This window comes from Papio anubis, chromosome 1 (assembly GCF_008728515.1).
Source record: "Papio anubis isolate 15944 chromosome 1, Panubis1.0, whole genome shotgun sequence".
NCBI classification, from domain to species: Eukaryota; Metazoa; Chordata; class Mammalia; order Primates; family Cercopithecidae; genus Papio; species Papio anubis.
The window spans coordinates 46719829-46737907 of NC_044976.1; the positions used below are offsets into that span (position 1 = coordinate 46719829).

At 45.9% G+C, this 18079-nt stretch overlaps 2 protein-coding genes across 5 annotated transcripts in view; one reads left to right on the top strand and one right to left on the bottom strand.

The window, feature by feature from the left end:
* The window catches only part of LOC101021065 (selection and upkeep of intraepithelial T-cells protein 1), a 90446-nt gene extending 75111 nt beyond the window's left edge, over positions 1–15335 (bottom strand). For 3 of the 4 annotated variants that reach the window (XM_021941372.2, XM_021941380.2, XM_021941367.2), the window contains exon 1: positions 9123–15335. In XM_021941372.2, the coding sequence (XP_021797064.1) occupies positions 9123–9414 (292 nt within the window). In that variant the 5' untranslated portion in view covers positions 9415–15335. The remainder of the gene's footprint in view (positions 1–9122) is intronic. The other variant, XM_021941374.2, reaches the window with a different exon arrangement.
* SLC5A9 (solute carrier family 5 member 9) overlaps positions 15316–18079 on the top strand; it is a 20549-nt gene continuing 17785 nt past the window's right edge. The window contains 2 exon segments of the mRNA XM_031664715.1: positions 15316–15525; positions 17754–17825. Coding sequence (XP_031520575.1) covers positions 15364–15525; positions 17754–17825 — 234 coding nt within the window. The 5' untranslated portion in view covers positions 15316–15363.

The window sequence follows — 18079 nt, forward strand, 5'->3', positions numbered from 1 at the left end:
AACTTTATAGTTTTTGTAATTAAATATTATCTTGATAGAGTCAAATCAATTATAGCAGAAAATAACTGCTTTGCTTTTGATTCTCTGGATAATGAATAGTTCTCCTTGCCAAATCTGATAGCCCTTTGGGCAAATTCTTTATTTGAATCACTCAATACATTTGTCAAGAAAGAACGTGGCCAAAAATAGAGCAAAGCGGTTAAGTCCCTGGAAGCCAGCCTCCAGATTGCCATGGTAGCATCAGCTACTGCAGAATCATCAAACATGCATTTCTCCATATTTCCCTCAAGAAATTTTTGGAAAATGTCCTTTTGAAACACCAACACGAAAAGCTTTGTCTGCTGGGCCCACCACATAATTGATGCCTAAGAACTACTTAATTGATTTTTTGGTCAATAAATTCTCTTAGATCTGTTAATCAATTAATCTTAAAAATACAGGTAAAGCAGTAAGGCATGTCTCACATGACTTGGTCTCAGCGAGACCCAATGGCTTCCGTCACTCCCTGTTTCTCCCTCCAAGCCGTCACAGTGGATCCTTTAATAACCTGTGAGTCTCCCTTGACATTCAAGCATACGTGGGTGTATGTTTGCACTTCATTTATTCACCCGTCTCAAAGGGAGCCCCATTCCCTTCTGCCCCTCCTGCCCCTCCTTTCTTGGCTCTGCAGCCCTCCAGTTCCTATAGGGGCACCATAATCTTTCTCCCAGACTAGCGGTTTCAGTGATACTCTTTTGCAGACCAGGCTCTTTCTATTTTCCTACAAATACAGATTCCCTCTAGTCAGGCACCAATCGCCTCTTCCTGGACCCAGCCAAGCCCGTTACAAAGGAGAGACATGTTCCTCCTCAAATTTTGGTTAAATACCATGACAATGTGTTGAACATGCTCCCAGCATTTCTTACTCATGGACTGATACTCCCCCTCTGCTTGGACCCTATCTTCTCTTCTTTTTTAACAAAACCCCATTTATTCTTCCTGCCCAGCTCAAACCCAAACCTCTTTAGAAAGTCTTCAATAGTATTCCCACCAGAAGTGATGTATTCTTCCTTAAAGCATCGCAGGAAGGTTTTAGAGTCTGAGGCTCACCTAGATTGGCATCTAAATTCTCTGCCACAAATAACAAACCATTTGACCACTCTGAGTCTTGGTTTCTTCAGCTGCAAAATCTCATAGGAATTCTTTGAGGATTAAATCACATTTTAAAGTGCTTTGCACCTGGTTAGCACTCAAAACTAAAAGCAACTATCAGTATTATTTATTTTGATCTCTTACTATAACTAGGCTCACTTTTATTATAGCGTTTATAAATTCACTTTTGCTTCCTCCTGCACTTCCTCCCCTCCTCCACTGTGAGAAACTTGGGAGACAATCTAATCTTTAGATCCTTTGTAGGGACATAGATGCAGCTGGAAACCATCATTCTCAGCAAACTATCGCAAGAACAGAAAACCAAACACTGCATGTTCTCACTCATAGGTGGGAACTGAACAATGAGATCACTTGGACTCGGGAAGGGGAACATCATACACCAGGGCCTATTATGGGGAGGGGGGAGGGGGAGGGATGGCATTGGGAGTTATACCTGATGTAAATGACGAGTTGATGGGTGCTGACGAGTTGATGGGTGCAGCACAGCAACACGGCACAAGTATACATATGTAACAAACCAGCACATTGTGCACATGTACCCTAGAACTTAAAGTATAATAATAAAAAAAAATAATAAATTATGTTATTCACAAGAGCATCTTCAGTAAGACATAACTAACACTATGTTATCTTGGGCACAATAAATAAAGAGAATACATACTGTGATACCAAAAAAAAAATCTTTAGAAGCCCAATCTCAAAAAGGGGCTGGGACGGAGAGCATTTATTACTAGAAAAACTGACGTTATCTAGAATTCTCTGTTGTACAATTCAGAAATCATGTGTGTGGTTACTTATATTTAAAATTAAAAATAAGTTAACTTTAAAATTGTATTCTTTGGTCACACTGGCTACATTTCAAGTGCTCAGTAGCCACATGTGGTTAATTACTAAGATTTTAGACAGCACAGCTATAGAACATTTTCATCATCGTGGAAAATTCTATTAAACCACACTGGTCTAAATTCTAAATGCAGTGACGTGCTGTTCAGCAACAGCTCAGACTTCCAGCTGCCCAGAAAATCCCCATCTGATGCTAACATTGCAGGCAGATGGGGGTCTCACATAAAATAGTATGTGAAAATACCACTAATGCTTTACTCCTCATCCCTGGGGGAACGCCCCTGAAAGATGCCGAAACCTGCCCCATTGCGCCACCTTGTGCCCAACCCTTGATATTGCACATTCAATATGCAAATAATTCTTACAGATCCACCATCCCAGAGCAACTTCCTAAGAGGGATGAGCTAGTGCGAGGGAATGGAGTGTTTGTCACAAAGAGCAGCTTCCTTTGCCCGACACCCATTTGCTGTACGATAATGGGCTGCGATGGACAGATGGACCACGAGTCTTGAGATTCAGAGAGAGTTTAAAGAGAAAGCCACAGCATTTCATCCAGTTTCATGATATTTCAGAGGTACTATCATAGTGTTCCAGAGAATGTTTACAAAAGTTTCAGAGATGTAGATACTTGCGGATTTTCAGAGAGAGAGAAAGATTGGGAGAGTTACACAGAGGACTTAAGAAAATTCAGAACAAGGTAGAGAATAAAGAAAAAGTCAGATAGGGTCAGAGATTTTTCTCATACATTGGCTCCTATTTGCCAGGAACGTCTTAGAGAATGTTCAACATCTTGCTGCAAAATGAAAAGCTCAGTGAATTCCTTGGCTATCTACAAATATTGTACATGGGAGTTAGCCTTACATGGAGAATGAGATGGGGTAGCAGGGAGTGGAGAAAGGACAGGTACCTAGTGGTCTACCTCATGGCCCAGAGGGCAGGTGGGATGGGAGACATTGAAGTGTGCTCTTCTCCCCACTGTGGTTATCTTTTGTACTGCGTATTCTGAAAAAGCCTTTTTTTGTAGGCAAGATATTTATTGATAATAAAAAATGCGTCATCAGAGAAGGCAATCTGGAAAAATACATAAAGGTGCAAAGAAGGAGTAATTCAAAATTACCTTCTTTGATATATTGAGAATAGCATTTTTTCTGCTAGTACATATGTATGAAGGTATACATGCATGTATATGAATGGTTTTGATTTTACAAATATATGGTATGCACTCACATATTTACAAATGGAAATCATATTATCTGTAATTCACAAATAATCACACAAAACATAAACCATTTTTTCTCTTTTTATTTACTTAATATTATAAGAGCTTTTTCATGTTAAGTGTTCTTTGGAAACACTAACTGCCTATGTAATATCCCATTACATCAATGATTCTCAAACTCTAGAATGTATCAAAATTACCTTGAGGGCTCTAGGAATTCTGAGCCTGTCTCTCAGAGTTTCAGAATCATGAAGTATCAGGTAGGACAAGAATCTGCATTTCTAACAATTTGCCCAATAATGCTGGTCTTGCTGGTCTGGGAACTACAAAGTTGTTCACTACGTTATACAAAAATTCTCTTATAATTGGATATTTAAATTGTTTTTATTTTTAACATGAAGCCACCCCTAGCCCCATCTGGGGCCTCTCAGAGTTCTGGGATTTGTCAGGACCAAGTAGCTAGACCTGGTGTTAAACCTGAGTAAAATCTTCATACATGATAATTTTCATAGAATAAGTTTTTACCATGGAAATAACTAACTAAAAACTTATGAACATTTTGGAGACTTAATATGCATGTTCAAGCTGACCCAGATAACCGATACCAAAGTGTGTTAAAGGAAAAGACATGGGCCTGGAGGTCAGAGACCTGTGTTTAAATCTTGCCCTGCCACTTGCTTGCTGTGTGACCTTGGACAAGTGACTGGAACTCTCCGAGCCTCGGTGCTATAATCACCACAGCAAATATAAACAGGAACGGCCTTCTTTTAAGGTCTTGAACTCAGCCCACATTCTCCAGCCCCGTCTTCTGTCTCAGACAGAATACTGGAGTTGGAAGGAACCTGAGACTGTATCTTTTTATATATATATATATATACTCTAAGTTCTAGGGTACATGTGCACAACGTGCAGGTTTGTTATATATGGATACATGTGCCAAGCTGGTGTGCTGCACCCAGTATCTTGCACACCATGAAAGGTTAGTTTCCCATCCTCTGAGCCTAGGGAGCCACCTATACTTACAACATTCACATCATTTGTCACACTACATTATAAGCTGTTGTTTAAGGCTCAGCCACCTTCCAAGTCAGACCACGAGGTCATTGAAAGAGATTAGGCCTGGTTCCTTTCTGAGTCCTGAGTGGCTATTGCACACATGGCAGAGAGTGGCCAAATGCTTGTTGATGGAATTATGAGGAAGGAGCTCAACCTCCACCATTCCCAAGAAGCCCTGGCATGAGATGATGAAGAGAAAAGAGGATAGCCCTGTAGCTGGGAGCCTTGGGAGTGCATCTCAGTGCTCCTATAAACTCACTGAGACACTGAGAAACTGCCTGACTCCCCCTTAGTTTCTAAGGAATCCCTTATCCCTAATTACCACACAGGGCTAGTAGGTGAAGATAAGAACGTGGTGTGTCGTTTAGACTATAAAGCGTGGTATGGCTGGGACTCCTAGGATCCTCCAGCACCATTGTTCCTGATTTTTAAAATTTCAGATTCTTGACAGGGCACAAGGTCAGCCAAAATAATGACAGTGTTTCCCATCCTTCTTCACAGCTGGATAAGACCACATGACTAAGTTCTGAGCAACAGAATAGCAGTGGAAAGGTTATGTGCAATTTCTAGGAAGTGTACTCTGGAATACTGAGGCAATGGCCGGAGTTTGAGCAGCCATGTTAACAATGAGCTGGAATATGGTAGAGAAGAAAGATAAAAAGGGCTGTGTACCATTAGAAACTGTGACTTATCCTACCAGTCCTGTTCTATCTATCTCCAGACTTACATGAAAAAAAAAAATCTTTCCTGCTTAAGCCACTCTTAACTTGGGCATGTATTATAGCCAGATTAATCACAACTGACATATATGGTTCTGCTAATGACAATATTTACATTGAATTACAGCTTTATACTTTATAGATAGTTTTCAGGGGAAAGGAGGAAATTAATGTAATATTCATTAATTCATTTATGTGATGAAACAATGAGCATCACTGTGTGTCAGGCCCTGTACCACCTGCTAGGAACAGAAATGAATCTGTTAAAACCCCTGCCTCCCACGGGCCCACTACTAGCAAGGGAAACAGATGAGCAATCATGACACAATTGAGCGGTGTGGTAATGAGGGAAGCATGGGCAACTGTGCGGTGCCCTATAACCCAGGATCTGGGAAAAGGCATGATGTCCGGGATGGATGGGAATGGTGGCAGGAGCTGTGGCTCCAGATCCCAGGCTTTGCCTCCGATTGCAAATCCCAGGCTCCTCTGAATCTTCTTGGCTCAATTCCTATGGAGGCATTAGGGAGCCTGCGGCCTGTTTTTTTCCTCCCAGTGAGGACCAGTTGCTGGTTGAAGAGCTCCCCAGAGTCTTGTTGGGGTAACTGCAGTTTCTACTTTCTGTAGAGGATGTGACAAGGTGAGCTGCAGACTCAGGCAGAAACCACCCCCACTTGAGGCTTCTTGGGGCTCTGGGATATGTCAGCACCAAGTAGCTGACCTGGTGTTCCAGGGTGAACACCAGTGTGGAGCCAGGAGAAGCCATTCACCTGTGAATGATAACAAGACCAGCACCAGCTCCTATTGACTGAATATTTCTGTACCAGGCCAAGGGGTCTGTGCTTTACACACTCACTTCATACCTCAAGATGACTGTGTGAGGTAAGTCTTGCTATCCCCATTTCACATACAGAAAAGCTGAGGCTGGGGAGGGAAAATGAGCCTCACATACCTGTGACTGCCCTGCCCCGGCCAGGCTCGATTCACACGCCTGACTTTTAAAGCCTGGGACTTGAGCCCTCATGGATAATTTAGTCTATCACACTTGAGAGTTCCAAGATCATTAGAAACTACTGCAGACGTCACTTCACAGATGAGGAAACAGGGATTCACAATGACATACCGTCTTATCTGGGGTCATCAATGTGTACTCATGACTACCCCATAGTGCTTTCCCAGACAAGCTATCAATAGTGTGTGTGTGTGTATGAGGGTGGCATGTGCATGTGCGGGTGTGCACCTACTGCACACACCCATGCATGAACTGTAACTCAACACCAAGACCTACTTTTTAAGGTCCAAATGATGGCCATGTCTCTAGGAGGAGTCACTCTTTCCTCTTGTCTTTGTGTGTAAATGCGTTGTTTTATTTTTATTTTTCAGCTTTATTGAGGCATAATGAACAAATAAAAAGTATATCTGTTTAAGATATATGGTGTGATGACTTGATACATGTATACATTGTGAGATGATGACCACAATCAAGTTAATGAATACATCTATCACTTCACATAGTTACCATTGTGTGTGTGTGGTGAGAACACTTATAATCCACTCTCTTAGCAATTTTTATATAAACAATACAGCATTATTAACCACAGTCACCATGCTGTACATTACAGCCGCAGGACTTACTCATCTTACAACTGCAAGTCTGTACTCTCCTCCTGCCTTGAGAAACCTGTTTGCCCAGGTACCTAGCAGCTAGGCTGCCAGCATCAACAACAGCTCCCAGCCCTGAGCTGGGGTCTTCCTTCCACATCTGACCCTGGGGGCCTGGAACACTCTGAGCCCAGAGCAAGTTCTCTCTGTTCCAGAACCAAATCTGGTAGCAAAGCCAGGTGCTGTCCCTCAGAGGCCTGGGCCCCGTAGACTGGAGTGAGACTTCCGGGCCTTTCCAACTGCCTCACCTGGGAGTAGAGCCAGGGCACATACATAACCATCACAGCCCTCCTGGCGCTGTCAGAGCAGCTGTCAGAGGCCAGCAGGAGCTGCTCCATGCCTGGGGAGCTGCTGCCCAGGAGCCTGGGGCAGAGAGCTAGGGCCCCAGGAGATTTTATCCAGGCCAGGCTGCAGAGGGCTGCACAGGTAAGTGTTGGCTGGGGCTGGCAGGGATGAGGTTTCAGTGGCTAGAGTGTACCATTCTCTTTCATTTGCCTGCCTTTCTTTCCTCCACCCTTGTGTTCCTGTCACCATCCTCCTCAGACCTACTCACCTACATAACAATCCTTTCCTCTTGGAATTGAGCATTTAGCCTGTCCACATAGGGTCTCCTTCCACTCCCCACCAGCACTGCCATCTGACAGGGAAGCACCCCGAGACCTTGGCCCTGATGGTTGGTGGGGGGTACCGTGAGGATAGAGAGCACCTCTCCTGGTCTGCAAGGGCCCCGTGAGCTTCTTCTCCACCTGTACCCAGTGCAGAGAGCAGAGGCACTGCTTCCACAATGCCAGGGGCAACACTGGCACTGTATTCTTGGGGAATGGTGCTCCCTAGAGTTGTGCAGTGGGACAGCCTGATACAGGGCCTGGCACAGAATATGCTCAGTGAGTGACTGAAATTAATCAATGGAATTGCATTTGTATATGAACTGAGCTGAGCATGGGCATGTGGGAAAAAAAATAGCATCACTAGGCCTTAGGAAATGAGGGCTACAGGGGAGCAGGAAAGGAGGGATGAGTGAGGACCAGCTGGCAGGGAAGGGGGTGGCACAGCCTCTGGAACTGAGGCCCAGACCCAGTGGGAATCCCTATCCCCAGTCCAGACATCTTTGTGCCCACTCATGAAGCGGTGTTGTTGTCTGGGGTAAATACCCAAGATTCGTTGTCTCATGGCCATGGAAATCTAGGACACGGACCCACCAGAGTGAGGTCAAGTGGGAGTTAAATAGGCAAAAGAAAAAGAAAAGCCCTCTGTGAAGAGGGGTCATGGAGAAAATGGGTTGCCGCTTCCATGGTGAACTGCAGATTTTGTAGATGAGCTTGAGGAGACAGTGTCTGATTTACATAAGGCACAAAAGATTGGTCGATGAGGTGTGTCATTTGCGTAGTGCAGAAGAAGCTGACGCCCCACCCTAGTCTTTTCTTGTGCAGATGGGTTCTCTCCCTGGCCTTGCTGCCTGGTTCTTTAATGGACATGTGGTGACAAAGAAAAGGGAAGATGGAGCCTCCATGTTGGACATACCTGACTTCCTGGTAGCCCTTTTCAGTTGGCACAGCTGCCAGCATCCACCCGTACAAGTTTCCAGCTTGCTTATCTATGTCTGCAGCTCAATTTTTCAGACTGCTCTTTGTTAGAAAAGAGATGATTTTTGTTAAAAAAAAAAAAAAAAAAAAGGGACTGCTTTTTGTTAAAAGGGAAATTCCGTGAGGATTCTGGTGCCCTTTCAATCTGCCTAAATAATTTCTTTCTGTCAGGCCTCTGAGCCCAAGCTAAGTCATCATATCCCCAGTGACCTGCACATATACATCCAGATGGCCTGAAGCAACTGAAGATCCACAGAAGGGAAAATAGTTTAACTGATGACATTCCACCATTGCAATTTGTTTCTGCCCCACCCTAACTGATCAATGTACTTTGTAATCTCTCCCACCCTTAAGAAGGTTCTTTATCATCTCTCCCACCCTTAAGAAGTTTCTTTGTAATTCTCCCCACCCTTGAGAATGTACTTGGTGAGCTCCACCCCCTGCCCCCAAAACATCGCTCTTAACTCTACCGCCTATCCCAAAACCTATAAGAACCAATGATAGTCCACCACCCTTTGCTGATTCTCTTTTCGGACTCAGCCCGCCTGCATCCAGGTGAAATCAACAGCCATGTTGCTCACACAAAGCCTGTTTGGTGGTCTCGTGAGACACTTTCTAGCTCCTGTATCACTCAGAGCTCCTAGGAGAGGGGCAAAACAGAGCCGCTGTCCACCCACCACCAGGAGGGATGCCCCTTCCATGCCCTCTGCCCTGGAGGGAAGGGATGGTGGTGCAGCACAGCTTTCAGAGTCGGACAAGCCAGAATTCAAAACCCAAACAAGCAGTGAAAATCAGCCAATAAGCCTCATTTCCTCACCTAAAAATGGGATTAGTAAAGCCAGCTCACACAGTTAATACAACAATGTAGACCATATTTGGGATGTGACCTACCCAATAATTCTGGCACAAACTGGTAATCATCAGCCTCCTTACCCCTCACTGTTCTGGGAGGCAAAGTTGTCAGCAGGAAGACTGGCTGAGAGTGGTTTTTCAGGAAGAACTTGCAGTGCCCAGGGTGGAGGCCAGCCAGAGGCACATGGAACATGCCCAGGATTTTCCTTGGGGTGGGGAATGCTGGAAGAAGACAGAGAAACACCCAGGCAGCCACATAAAAGGGGCTTATTTTCTCTATGTAATACTCTGATTCCGTGGTGCAGCTCGAGGGTTCCAGGATGAAGACCATTTGGTATCCTCAGCACGTGACGCTCTGTTTTCTAGAGCTTGCCACAATGCTGCATTTCCTCAGCCAAAGGCCTCCCACCTGACCTAGCCTAGGAACAATGTCAGTCCCTTTGAGAGCGGAACAAACTCAAGGCTGCTTCTCACTCAGGGCTGCAGGCACTCAGTGAGCACTCCGTAGGCACTGGGAGCTGAGTGAGAAGGAGCACTAAGGGGTGGGCAGGAGCCCAGGTGGGAAGAATGGAGGAGAAGCCACACAGGTCTGCACACTTCCAGTTCAGTAAGAAAAGCCAGGATACTCCTCTCCACCCCCTCAGCTCCGTGCCCATCTCTGCCTAAACTACTGCATCAACTGCCTCCTTCTTGTCCACCCCTATGCTGGCCCTAAGAGGGATTTTCTGAAATGCCAGTCACCACCTCCATTCACCCACTTGCTCCAGTCACTGTAGGCATAAACACAAGTAAGATAGCAAGGTCCCCACCCTCGAGGGGCTCACATCTAAGGCAGATGCACTCCAAGTCAATAATCACATTCAGAGAGATAAGTGGGCAGTACACTGGGGTTGAGGATTTTCCCAGGCTAGGAGTCCGGGCTTCCGAGGAAATAACACTCAGAGAGCTGAAGGGGAGGGAGAGTGGGCTCCTCTAGGAACGGCATGGAGTTCAGCTAAGCAGCCAGGGAGCACAGGAAAATTCTGACCCAAACCCTGGGGGGCATGGAGAGGGAACAGCCTCTTTGGGAGAAGCTGCCAAGGAAGCAGGTACCTGCAGGACAACCTAGTCACCACGACAGTTGGTGGACATTTAGCTGATGGAGAGCTTGAGAACAGAGATGTTGGTTTACCTCGGCCCTGCAGCATGGAGGAGAGGCAATGGGAAGCTGGGGCAGGGCAAACACAGCCTCATGAGGGCAGGAAGATGAGAGAGCTGAGCTTTGCACAGGAACTCATACGTAAGTGTGGTCGGAAGACAAGGTTGTGAAACTGGTGGGATTAGCTGGCTCTGAGATTCCAAGCAGGACTCTGGTTTCCAGAATCTTCAGTGAGGGCACAGCCTACAGTCTATGGGAGACAGGAGCTACGGATCTGTAAGTAGGGGCTTGACCCTCCATTTACTGTGAACTGTAGGTGGAGTAAACTGGACTCAGGGCATGTAATCCTAAAAGCAATTTTCTTGATCAAATGACTTAAGCAACTTGTTCAATGGGTATAATCCTTCCCTTGTCTTCTGGTTACAATTAAGCCATAGAAATCCCTGCTATCACTTTTAGTCTAAAAACACAGTCTCAATTTGGATCTTGTAATGCCCAGGGCCATAGATTATGCAACACTTCAATCTTCATGCAAAGGTAAGACTTCTCCTCCCTACAGGTGCCACCCTCAGCTGGGGCTGCTGCAGGGCCTGCCTACCTTGGGAAAAGGGGATGTGTCCAGCTTCTCATGTTTCTCACTCTCTTCCTCCCCACTCAAGAACTGCTAAGTCTGACCCCTGGGAGCAACCGTTTGAGGAGGGAGGAGGAGTTGTAGGGAGCAGGGAAGTTCTGGCTTTAGTAGGATGCTCTTACGAAGGCTCTGGCTCATGGGCCTGGATCAAGCATAAGGCTGACTCTTCCCTGTGGATGCCCTGGTGGAGGAGGAAGGAGTCCCGCAGCCTGGGAACCTCCCCTGTGCACTCTTCACTAAGCACTGCATCGGTAATCCGTGGGCCACTTCAGTTCTTCCACAGCCTCCACACTTCCAGCAGTTCACTTCCAGATTCTGCCAGCTGAGGACCCAATCCCCCTAGGGAGCATATGGAACAGGATGGAAGATTTCAACACTGTCTTTTTCATGTATGTGGCCCACATCTAGTTCACATAAACATATGCCAAAGAAACACTCCCACAATCTTTGCCCAACTGCTAGCGGGGCAGGCCAATCCCAAGCCAACGAATCCCAAGTACCCCCACCTGCACACTCCACCAGGACATCCACAGAGAAGAATCAGCTTTATGCTGTCCAGGCTCAGGAGCCAGAGCTTTCTTAAGAGCGTCCTACTCAAGTCAGAACATTCCTGCTCCCTACAACTCCTCCTCCCTCCTTGAACTGCAGCTCGTTGATGCCAGAGTTAACAGTTCTCAAGTGGGAGGGAAGTGAGTGAGAAGCAGAGAGGAGGCCAGAAGCTCTTGCCCTTTATGTATTTTTGGCTTGAGTCTGACCCTGGTCCAAGGTGCCCCAACTGAGGGGCACCCCTCCCAGCCCTCCACATTTCCCTGCCAACGCTCCTGGACCCGAAACTACACTTAGAGCAAGGGGCAAGCAGCCCCACACCCCTTCCCCGATCATTAGGAAAATGCAACAAAGACTTGTCTAAATAAATATTTACAAAATCCTTTTGTATCCCCCCTACATAGTCTTTGGAATTGCAAATTCAGTTCTCAGTATTTCTTTTAAAAATCTGTTCTTTATTTTGTAATTTGTATGTATATTATGTCTTTTTTTCTATACGTTTTATTGTGGTTAAATATACATAATGTATAACTTACCATTTTTCAGTATAAAGTTCAGTAATATTAAGGACACTCATTGTGTTAAGCAATCATAACCACCATCTATCTCCATAACTCTTTTCATCTTCTCAGATTGAAACTTTGTACCCATTAAACAGTAACTCCTAAGCCCTCCTCTTCCAATCCCTGGCAGCCACTATTCTACCTTCTGTGTCTATGATTTTTGATGACTCTAGGCACTCTATATGAATGGAACCACACAGCATTTGGGACAAGGACGAAAGCTGTATGGTTCCATTCACATAGGGTAGATCGGCTCTCAACAAAGGGCATCCGTGAATGGCAGCCAAGAATGTTGTTTCTGGTGCTTAAGTCACCCAGTTTGTGGTCCTTATTATGACAGCCCTAGCTATAGGCTCTAAAGAAAAAAGGCAGTGAGACTGGGCATCAATGATCAAGGACTATTGCTTATGAGAGGCGAGGATTTCAATGTGAGCTTTTAATCTAGTAAACTCTCTATTTCTTTTCTTATGTATTTGTTTCTTGGCCATTCAAAAATTATCTTTCATTCAGCATAATGTCAAGATTCATCTCTGTAGCAGTATGTGTCAGCACTGAATTCCTTATTGAGGCTGAATGATGTTCCATTAAATGTATTCACTACATTTTGTTTATCCTTTCATTTGTTGATGAACATTTGGGTTGTTTGCATCTTTTGGCCCTTAAGAATAATGCTGCTATGAACATGGGTGTACAAATATTTCTTTGAGCCTCTGTTTTCAATTCTTTTGGATATATGCCCAAAAGAGAAATTGCAAGGTCATAATAACTCTATTTTTAACGTTTTGAGGAACTACCATACTGTTTTCCATGCAGGCTGCACCATCCTATATTTCTACCAGTGATGCTCAAGGTTTCCACTGTCCTGTCTCCATCCTTGCCAACACTTGTTATTTTCTGTTTTATTGATAAGAGTCATCCAAATGGGTACAAAGTGATATTGTATCACAGTGATACAATGATTAGTGATGTTGAACATCTTCTCATATGCATTTTGGTCACCTGTATAACTTCTTTGAAGAATTGTCTATTCAACTCTTTTGCTTATTTTTGAATACTGTTGTTTGTTTCATTTGTGTTGATTTATTGGAATTGTTCATATATTATAGGTATTAAGCCCTATCAGATGTATGATTTGCAAATATTTTCTCTCATTCCATCGGTTGCCTTTTCACTCTGTTGATAGTGTCCTTTGATGCTCTAATTTTGATGAAGTTCAGTTTATTTATTTTTTCCTTTATTGCCTATGATTTTTGCATTGTCACTAAGAAATTATTGCGAAGCCCAATGGCATGAAGATTTTACCCTATGTTTTCTTCTAAGACCTTTATTTTCTTAGCTCTTGCATTTAAGTCTTCAATCTATCTTGAGTTAATTTTCATATATGGTACAGTGTAAGGGTCCAACTTCTTTCTTTTGCATAGGGATATTCCATTTTCTCAACATCATATGTTGAAAATGCTGTCATTTTCCCACTGAGTGGTTTTCGTACTCTTGTCAAGAGTCATTTGACTGTATCTGTGAGACTTTATTTCTGGGTTCTCTATTCTATTCCATTGGTTTATATGGCTGTCTTTATGCCAGTACCATACTGCTTTCTTTACTGTAGCTTTGTAGTGAGTTTTGAAATCAGGATGCAGGAAACCTCCAACTTCGTTCTTCTTATGTATATTATGACTTGGTGCCTCAGTGGCAACTTCCACTTATTGGCCTGTTATAGTTCTATACTTTTTTATGCATGGCTGAAACCGTTCCCCTTTCCCATAAGTCTTTCTCAGTCTCTTCAACAAAGGACTACATTGCTCCTTCCTCTGGGCTATCCAGCTAAAAGGAAGAAAGGGGTGAAGGAAGAAAGAAATGTGACCTGTTTTGTGTCGAAGGCACCTGTCTTGTGACTGTCTGTCTTCCCCACAGGGCATGAACAACTAAAGATATGTGTGCTCCCTGTACAGGGTCAGGGATATGACAGGCCTCACTTAATGTAGGACTGACAGCATGAGGACATCCTTCACTCTTGGTAGTTCTCTGAGAGAACATTCTGGATGATTGAGGCCTCAGCCTTGAATGCCAACACCTGCCTAAAATGTTTGACCTTTTTGCATGAAACTCTTCCTGCCTGGGTTTCAGACTCCATGCCTTCTAAATAGAAAACTCATAATGGCCGCAGTCATCTTTCCTTGATGACTCTGGGTCATCGTATGTGTGTGAATCTTGGCTGCTACTCAAGAATGTTCTTTGTTGAGAGTTGATCTACCCAGTTTAATAGGTTCATTTGCCCCAATTTGGTCATCTTTTGCATTGTCTTTCCTGGTCTTTCCAGTTTTAATGACCTCTCATGCACCATCAACCCATCAGCTGCCATTCTCCTTGCTGTCCCTGTGTAGCCTTGAAAGGTCAGTTTCTTTGTGTTAACCCCAAGAACATTCAGTAGCTCAGGGTTTGCAGAGGTTCTCAGGAGCACATCTTAGCCTTATCGGTGTTGTGAGGCAGGCAGGGCACAGGTCATACTGATGAGGACACCCAGGACCAGAGACATTCAGGAACCTGCCCAAAGGCATCTGTAGTTCAGTGAGAGGTGGAGCTGGGACTGGAATCTCGGCAGCCTGAGTCCCAGAGATGGTCTTCCCTGGAACCAAGGAGCCCTGTATCTTTTTCAGGGAAGGCCTCCTGACCACAACCACTTCATCTGTCACAGCACAGAATAGGAAGTATGGGTCAGGCATCAGAAGATGTGAATTCTGGCTCTGCCTTTTCAGAGATGGCCCTGCCTAGTTCCTTGGAATAAACCATGGTGTCTTCCCCGGCCTCAGTTTCCTACACTGTATAAAAAGAGAATGCAACATCTCGGTAGGTTGGAGCGTGAGTACATGAGGTGGAGACCACTTTGCTAGGGTCACAGTAGACTCCTCACCTCCTTCCCCTTGTCCCCCTCCCACTAGGTAAAAGAAAATTGCATTGAACTCTTAAAAAAATTTGACTCCAGTCCTGGCTCCCTGGGCCTTGGTTTCCCCACCACACAGGAGTTTGAACACTTTGATTTCTGAAGTCCTTCCCACCTCTGGGGTTCCAATATTCTGCTCCTTTTCTCTTCTTCCTCCTCCTCCTCCTTCTTCTCCTCTTTCTCCTCCTGCTTCTCTGGCAGTAGGGAGATTGCATGTATGTGTGTGCACGTGTGTACATATACATGTATGTGTGTGCATGTAGTGGCAGCAGGGAGGGGTAAGGAAGGAGTCCTGCAGGGGTTGGTGGTGGCAGTTGGGAGAAAAGGAGGCAGGACTATATGTGCCAGCAGAGCTCAGAGTTTTCTCACCAACTAATGGTGCTTGGGACAGTTTAATCATTAAAGGAAAGGAATGAAGCCAGGAGCGCCTCAAAGTCCAGCCTGTTGTTGACTAACACTAACAGATGAGCAAGGAACTGGCAGCAATGGGGCCTGGAGCTTCAGGAGACGGGGTCAGGACTGAGACAGCTCCAAGCGTAGCACAAGACTCCAGAGTTGGTCTGCACGCCTATGACATCAGCGTGGTGGTCATCTACTTTGTCTTCGTCCTTGCCGTGGGAATCTGGGTAAGTGGGCCCTGAAGCTGGGGCTAGCAGGGGAGGTAGTAGTGGTCTCTCAGCTTGGGTGGGGCTGTGGAACTGGGGCAGGGCTAGGCAGAAAGAAGCAGATCATAGAACCATGGAGCCGAGATGGAAGAGCCTTCAGGAATCAGGCTCCTGATCTCCTCATTTTTAGAAGGGCAGAGAGCGGTGTGGCTGGTCTGAGGTCACACAGAGAGTCCGAGGCAGACCAGGCCCCCGACTCCTGACTCCTCTCTGAGCACTGCTGCCTTTGGCCCCAACCATCCCTGTTTGCCCTGAGTCTCACTCCTTCCTTCTTCCCACCCGAAGGCCCCCAACTCTGAGAACTCTTGACCCCTGGCCCTACCTCAGTCCTGCATTCATTAGCATCTTGGTTAAGGTGATTTCTAAACGAGTAGGGGCTCATGTGCTCTCAGGGAAGTGTGCCAGGCTGATTCCCAGGTTACTCTATTCTCCATTGTTCCCCAGGAGCCCTAAGCTTATGCAGGCTTCTGGGATCAGGAAACCCGGAGTTCAGGTCCTAGCTGCAATAATGAGAGCCCCATGTCCCTGGGAACATATGAGGCCCAATGTATTTCAGGTGAACGCATGAGAGCAAGTTTCAATGATTCAAAGTGAAGAGACAAACCAAACAGGCGCTGTGTGAGCAAAATATGGTTTATTGATTTCTACTTGTGGGGTAGGCTGAGTCCAAAAGGGAGCTGGCAAACGGGGTGGGCTTATCATTAGTTCTTGGCAGGTTTTGGGATAGGCGTAGAGGTAGGAGCAACACTTTGCAGGCAGGTGGATCTCACAAAGTACATTGTCAAGGTGGGAGAATTACAAAGAACTCTTTCTAAGCGGTGGGGAGATTACAAAGTACATTGATCAGTTAGGGTGGGGGCAGAAACAACCGCTACCGGTGGAATGTCATCAGTTAAGGCAATTTTCACCTTTGTGGATCTCGTGCTGCCTGCGCCATCCAGTCACAAGGGACATGATGGCTTAGGGCTTGGGCTCACAGAGGCCCGGGAGAGAGAGCAAGTACCAAGACCAGGATCATTCAGCTAATAGATACACACTACAGTGCTTGGCACGGTGCCTGTGCCTGATCAGCAGGCACAAATCACTGCTGTTATCACTATGGCGTTCTGCAGAAGTGTGAGCACCTTAGACTCTGTTGTGATTCAAGTCCCATGGTCACTTCCCAGGCTGTGGCCAAGCCAGAAACCTCTGGGCCTCTAGCTCTCATCTGTAAAGGGGTAAACAGTCCCTGCCTCTGGTGCTGGAATGAGGAAGAATTGGGCTGGGCTGATGATCGCTGTCTCTAGCGGCCAGTCAAGAAAAAGTACCAAACTCCTCTGTGACTTTGGACAAATTACTCCCAATGTTGGGCCTCCATTTTCACATCTGTAAAATGGATCTGTTTTGCTCATATGGCCTCCAACAAGATGAGAGCTGACAAGCGAAATACAAGCAAAAGCTTAACAAGCACAAGGCATCACACACATTTATCACTCCCTGGTGACTGATTATTTTCCCGTAGGGGAAAGTCAGAGAACTGTTGGCTTTTTGCATTTGAATAGCTGCTTCAGGTTCATCCTTCCCTACCCACTGCCCTGCCCTCACCCTGTGTCTCCAGAGAACATTCCAACAGGCTGCTAACTGACCACCTACTGGTGTAAGACAGGGAGGTCCTGGATGGGGCTCAGTGGCATGATCTGACTTCAACCCAGGGAAACTCCAAAACAGAACCCGTAACTCTGCTCAGGGCTCAAAGTCTCACAGTCAAATTGCAGCCCTCTCTGTCCTCCTGCCTCCAGTATGGGAGCCCTGTTGGGAGCAGGGAAGGGATCAGCTCAGAGAAAGGGTGAGCACTACACATCTAAGGAGGCGATACTAAATCATCCTCCGAAAGCGCACTTTGGGGAAGGAAGAATAAGGGGACAAGAGTGCACAATCAATGGCTTCACACACATGACATCCGTTACCGCCTTTGCTTTTCGCACTGGATCTGGGAGATGAATGGTGAGGCTCAAAGAGAAAGTGACCCTCCCAAGATGCATAGCTTAGAAACCGTGGAACCAGCCTCAGGCAGCTCTCTTCTGCCTCAGTTTTCTCCCTCTGTGTCCCCAACAGTGCCTGCACCAAGGGGCAGAATATATGCAGGGAGGGGGCCGGGCAGAGGTTCAGAGAGGCTTGAGAAATCCTCATCTCATCTATTTCCTTTCCAGTCGTCCATCCGTGCAAACCGAGGGACCATTGGTGGCTATTTCCTGGCCGGGAGGTCCATGAGCTGGTGGCCAGTGAGTTGACTCTTCTTAACCACCCCCTAGTGCAGAGGCTCCCAACTCTCCTCCTCCCCACTGTCCAAGCCCTTGTCCCATCTTCTCACACCTGGACTAAGGCAAAGACCTCCCCGTTGTGTTTCCTGACTCTGGGTCCCTTCTCTCCCGCCCAAACCCACCCTGCAACCTGAGTGGCCTTGCTAGCACACACCTTGGACAAACATCCCCTGGCCCCTCCTAGGTGTGGCCCTACATCTGACACTTGACTTGCA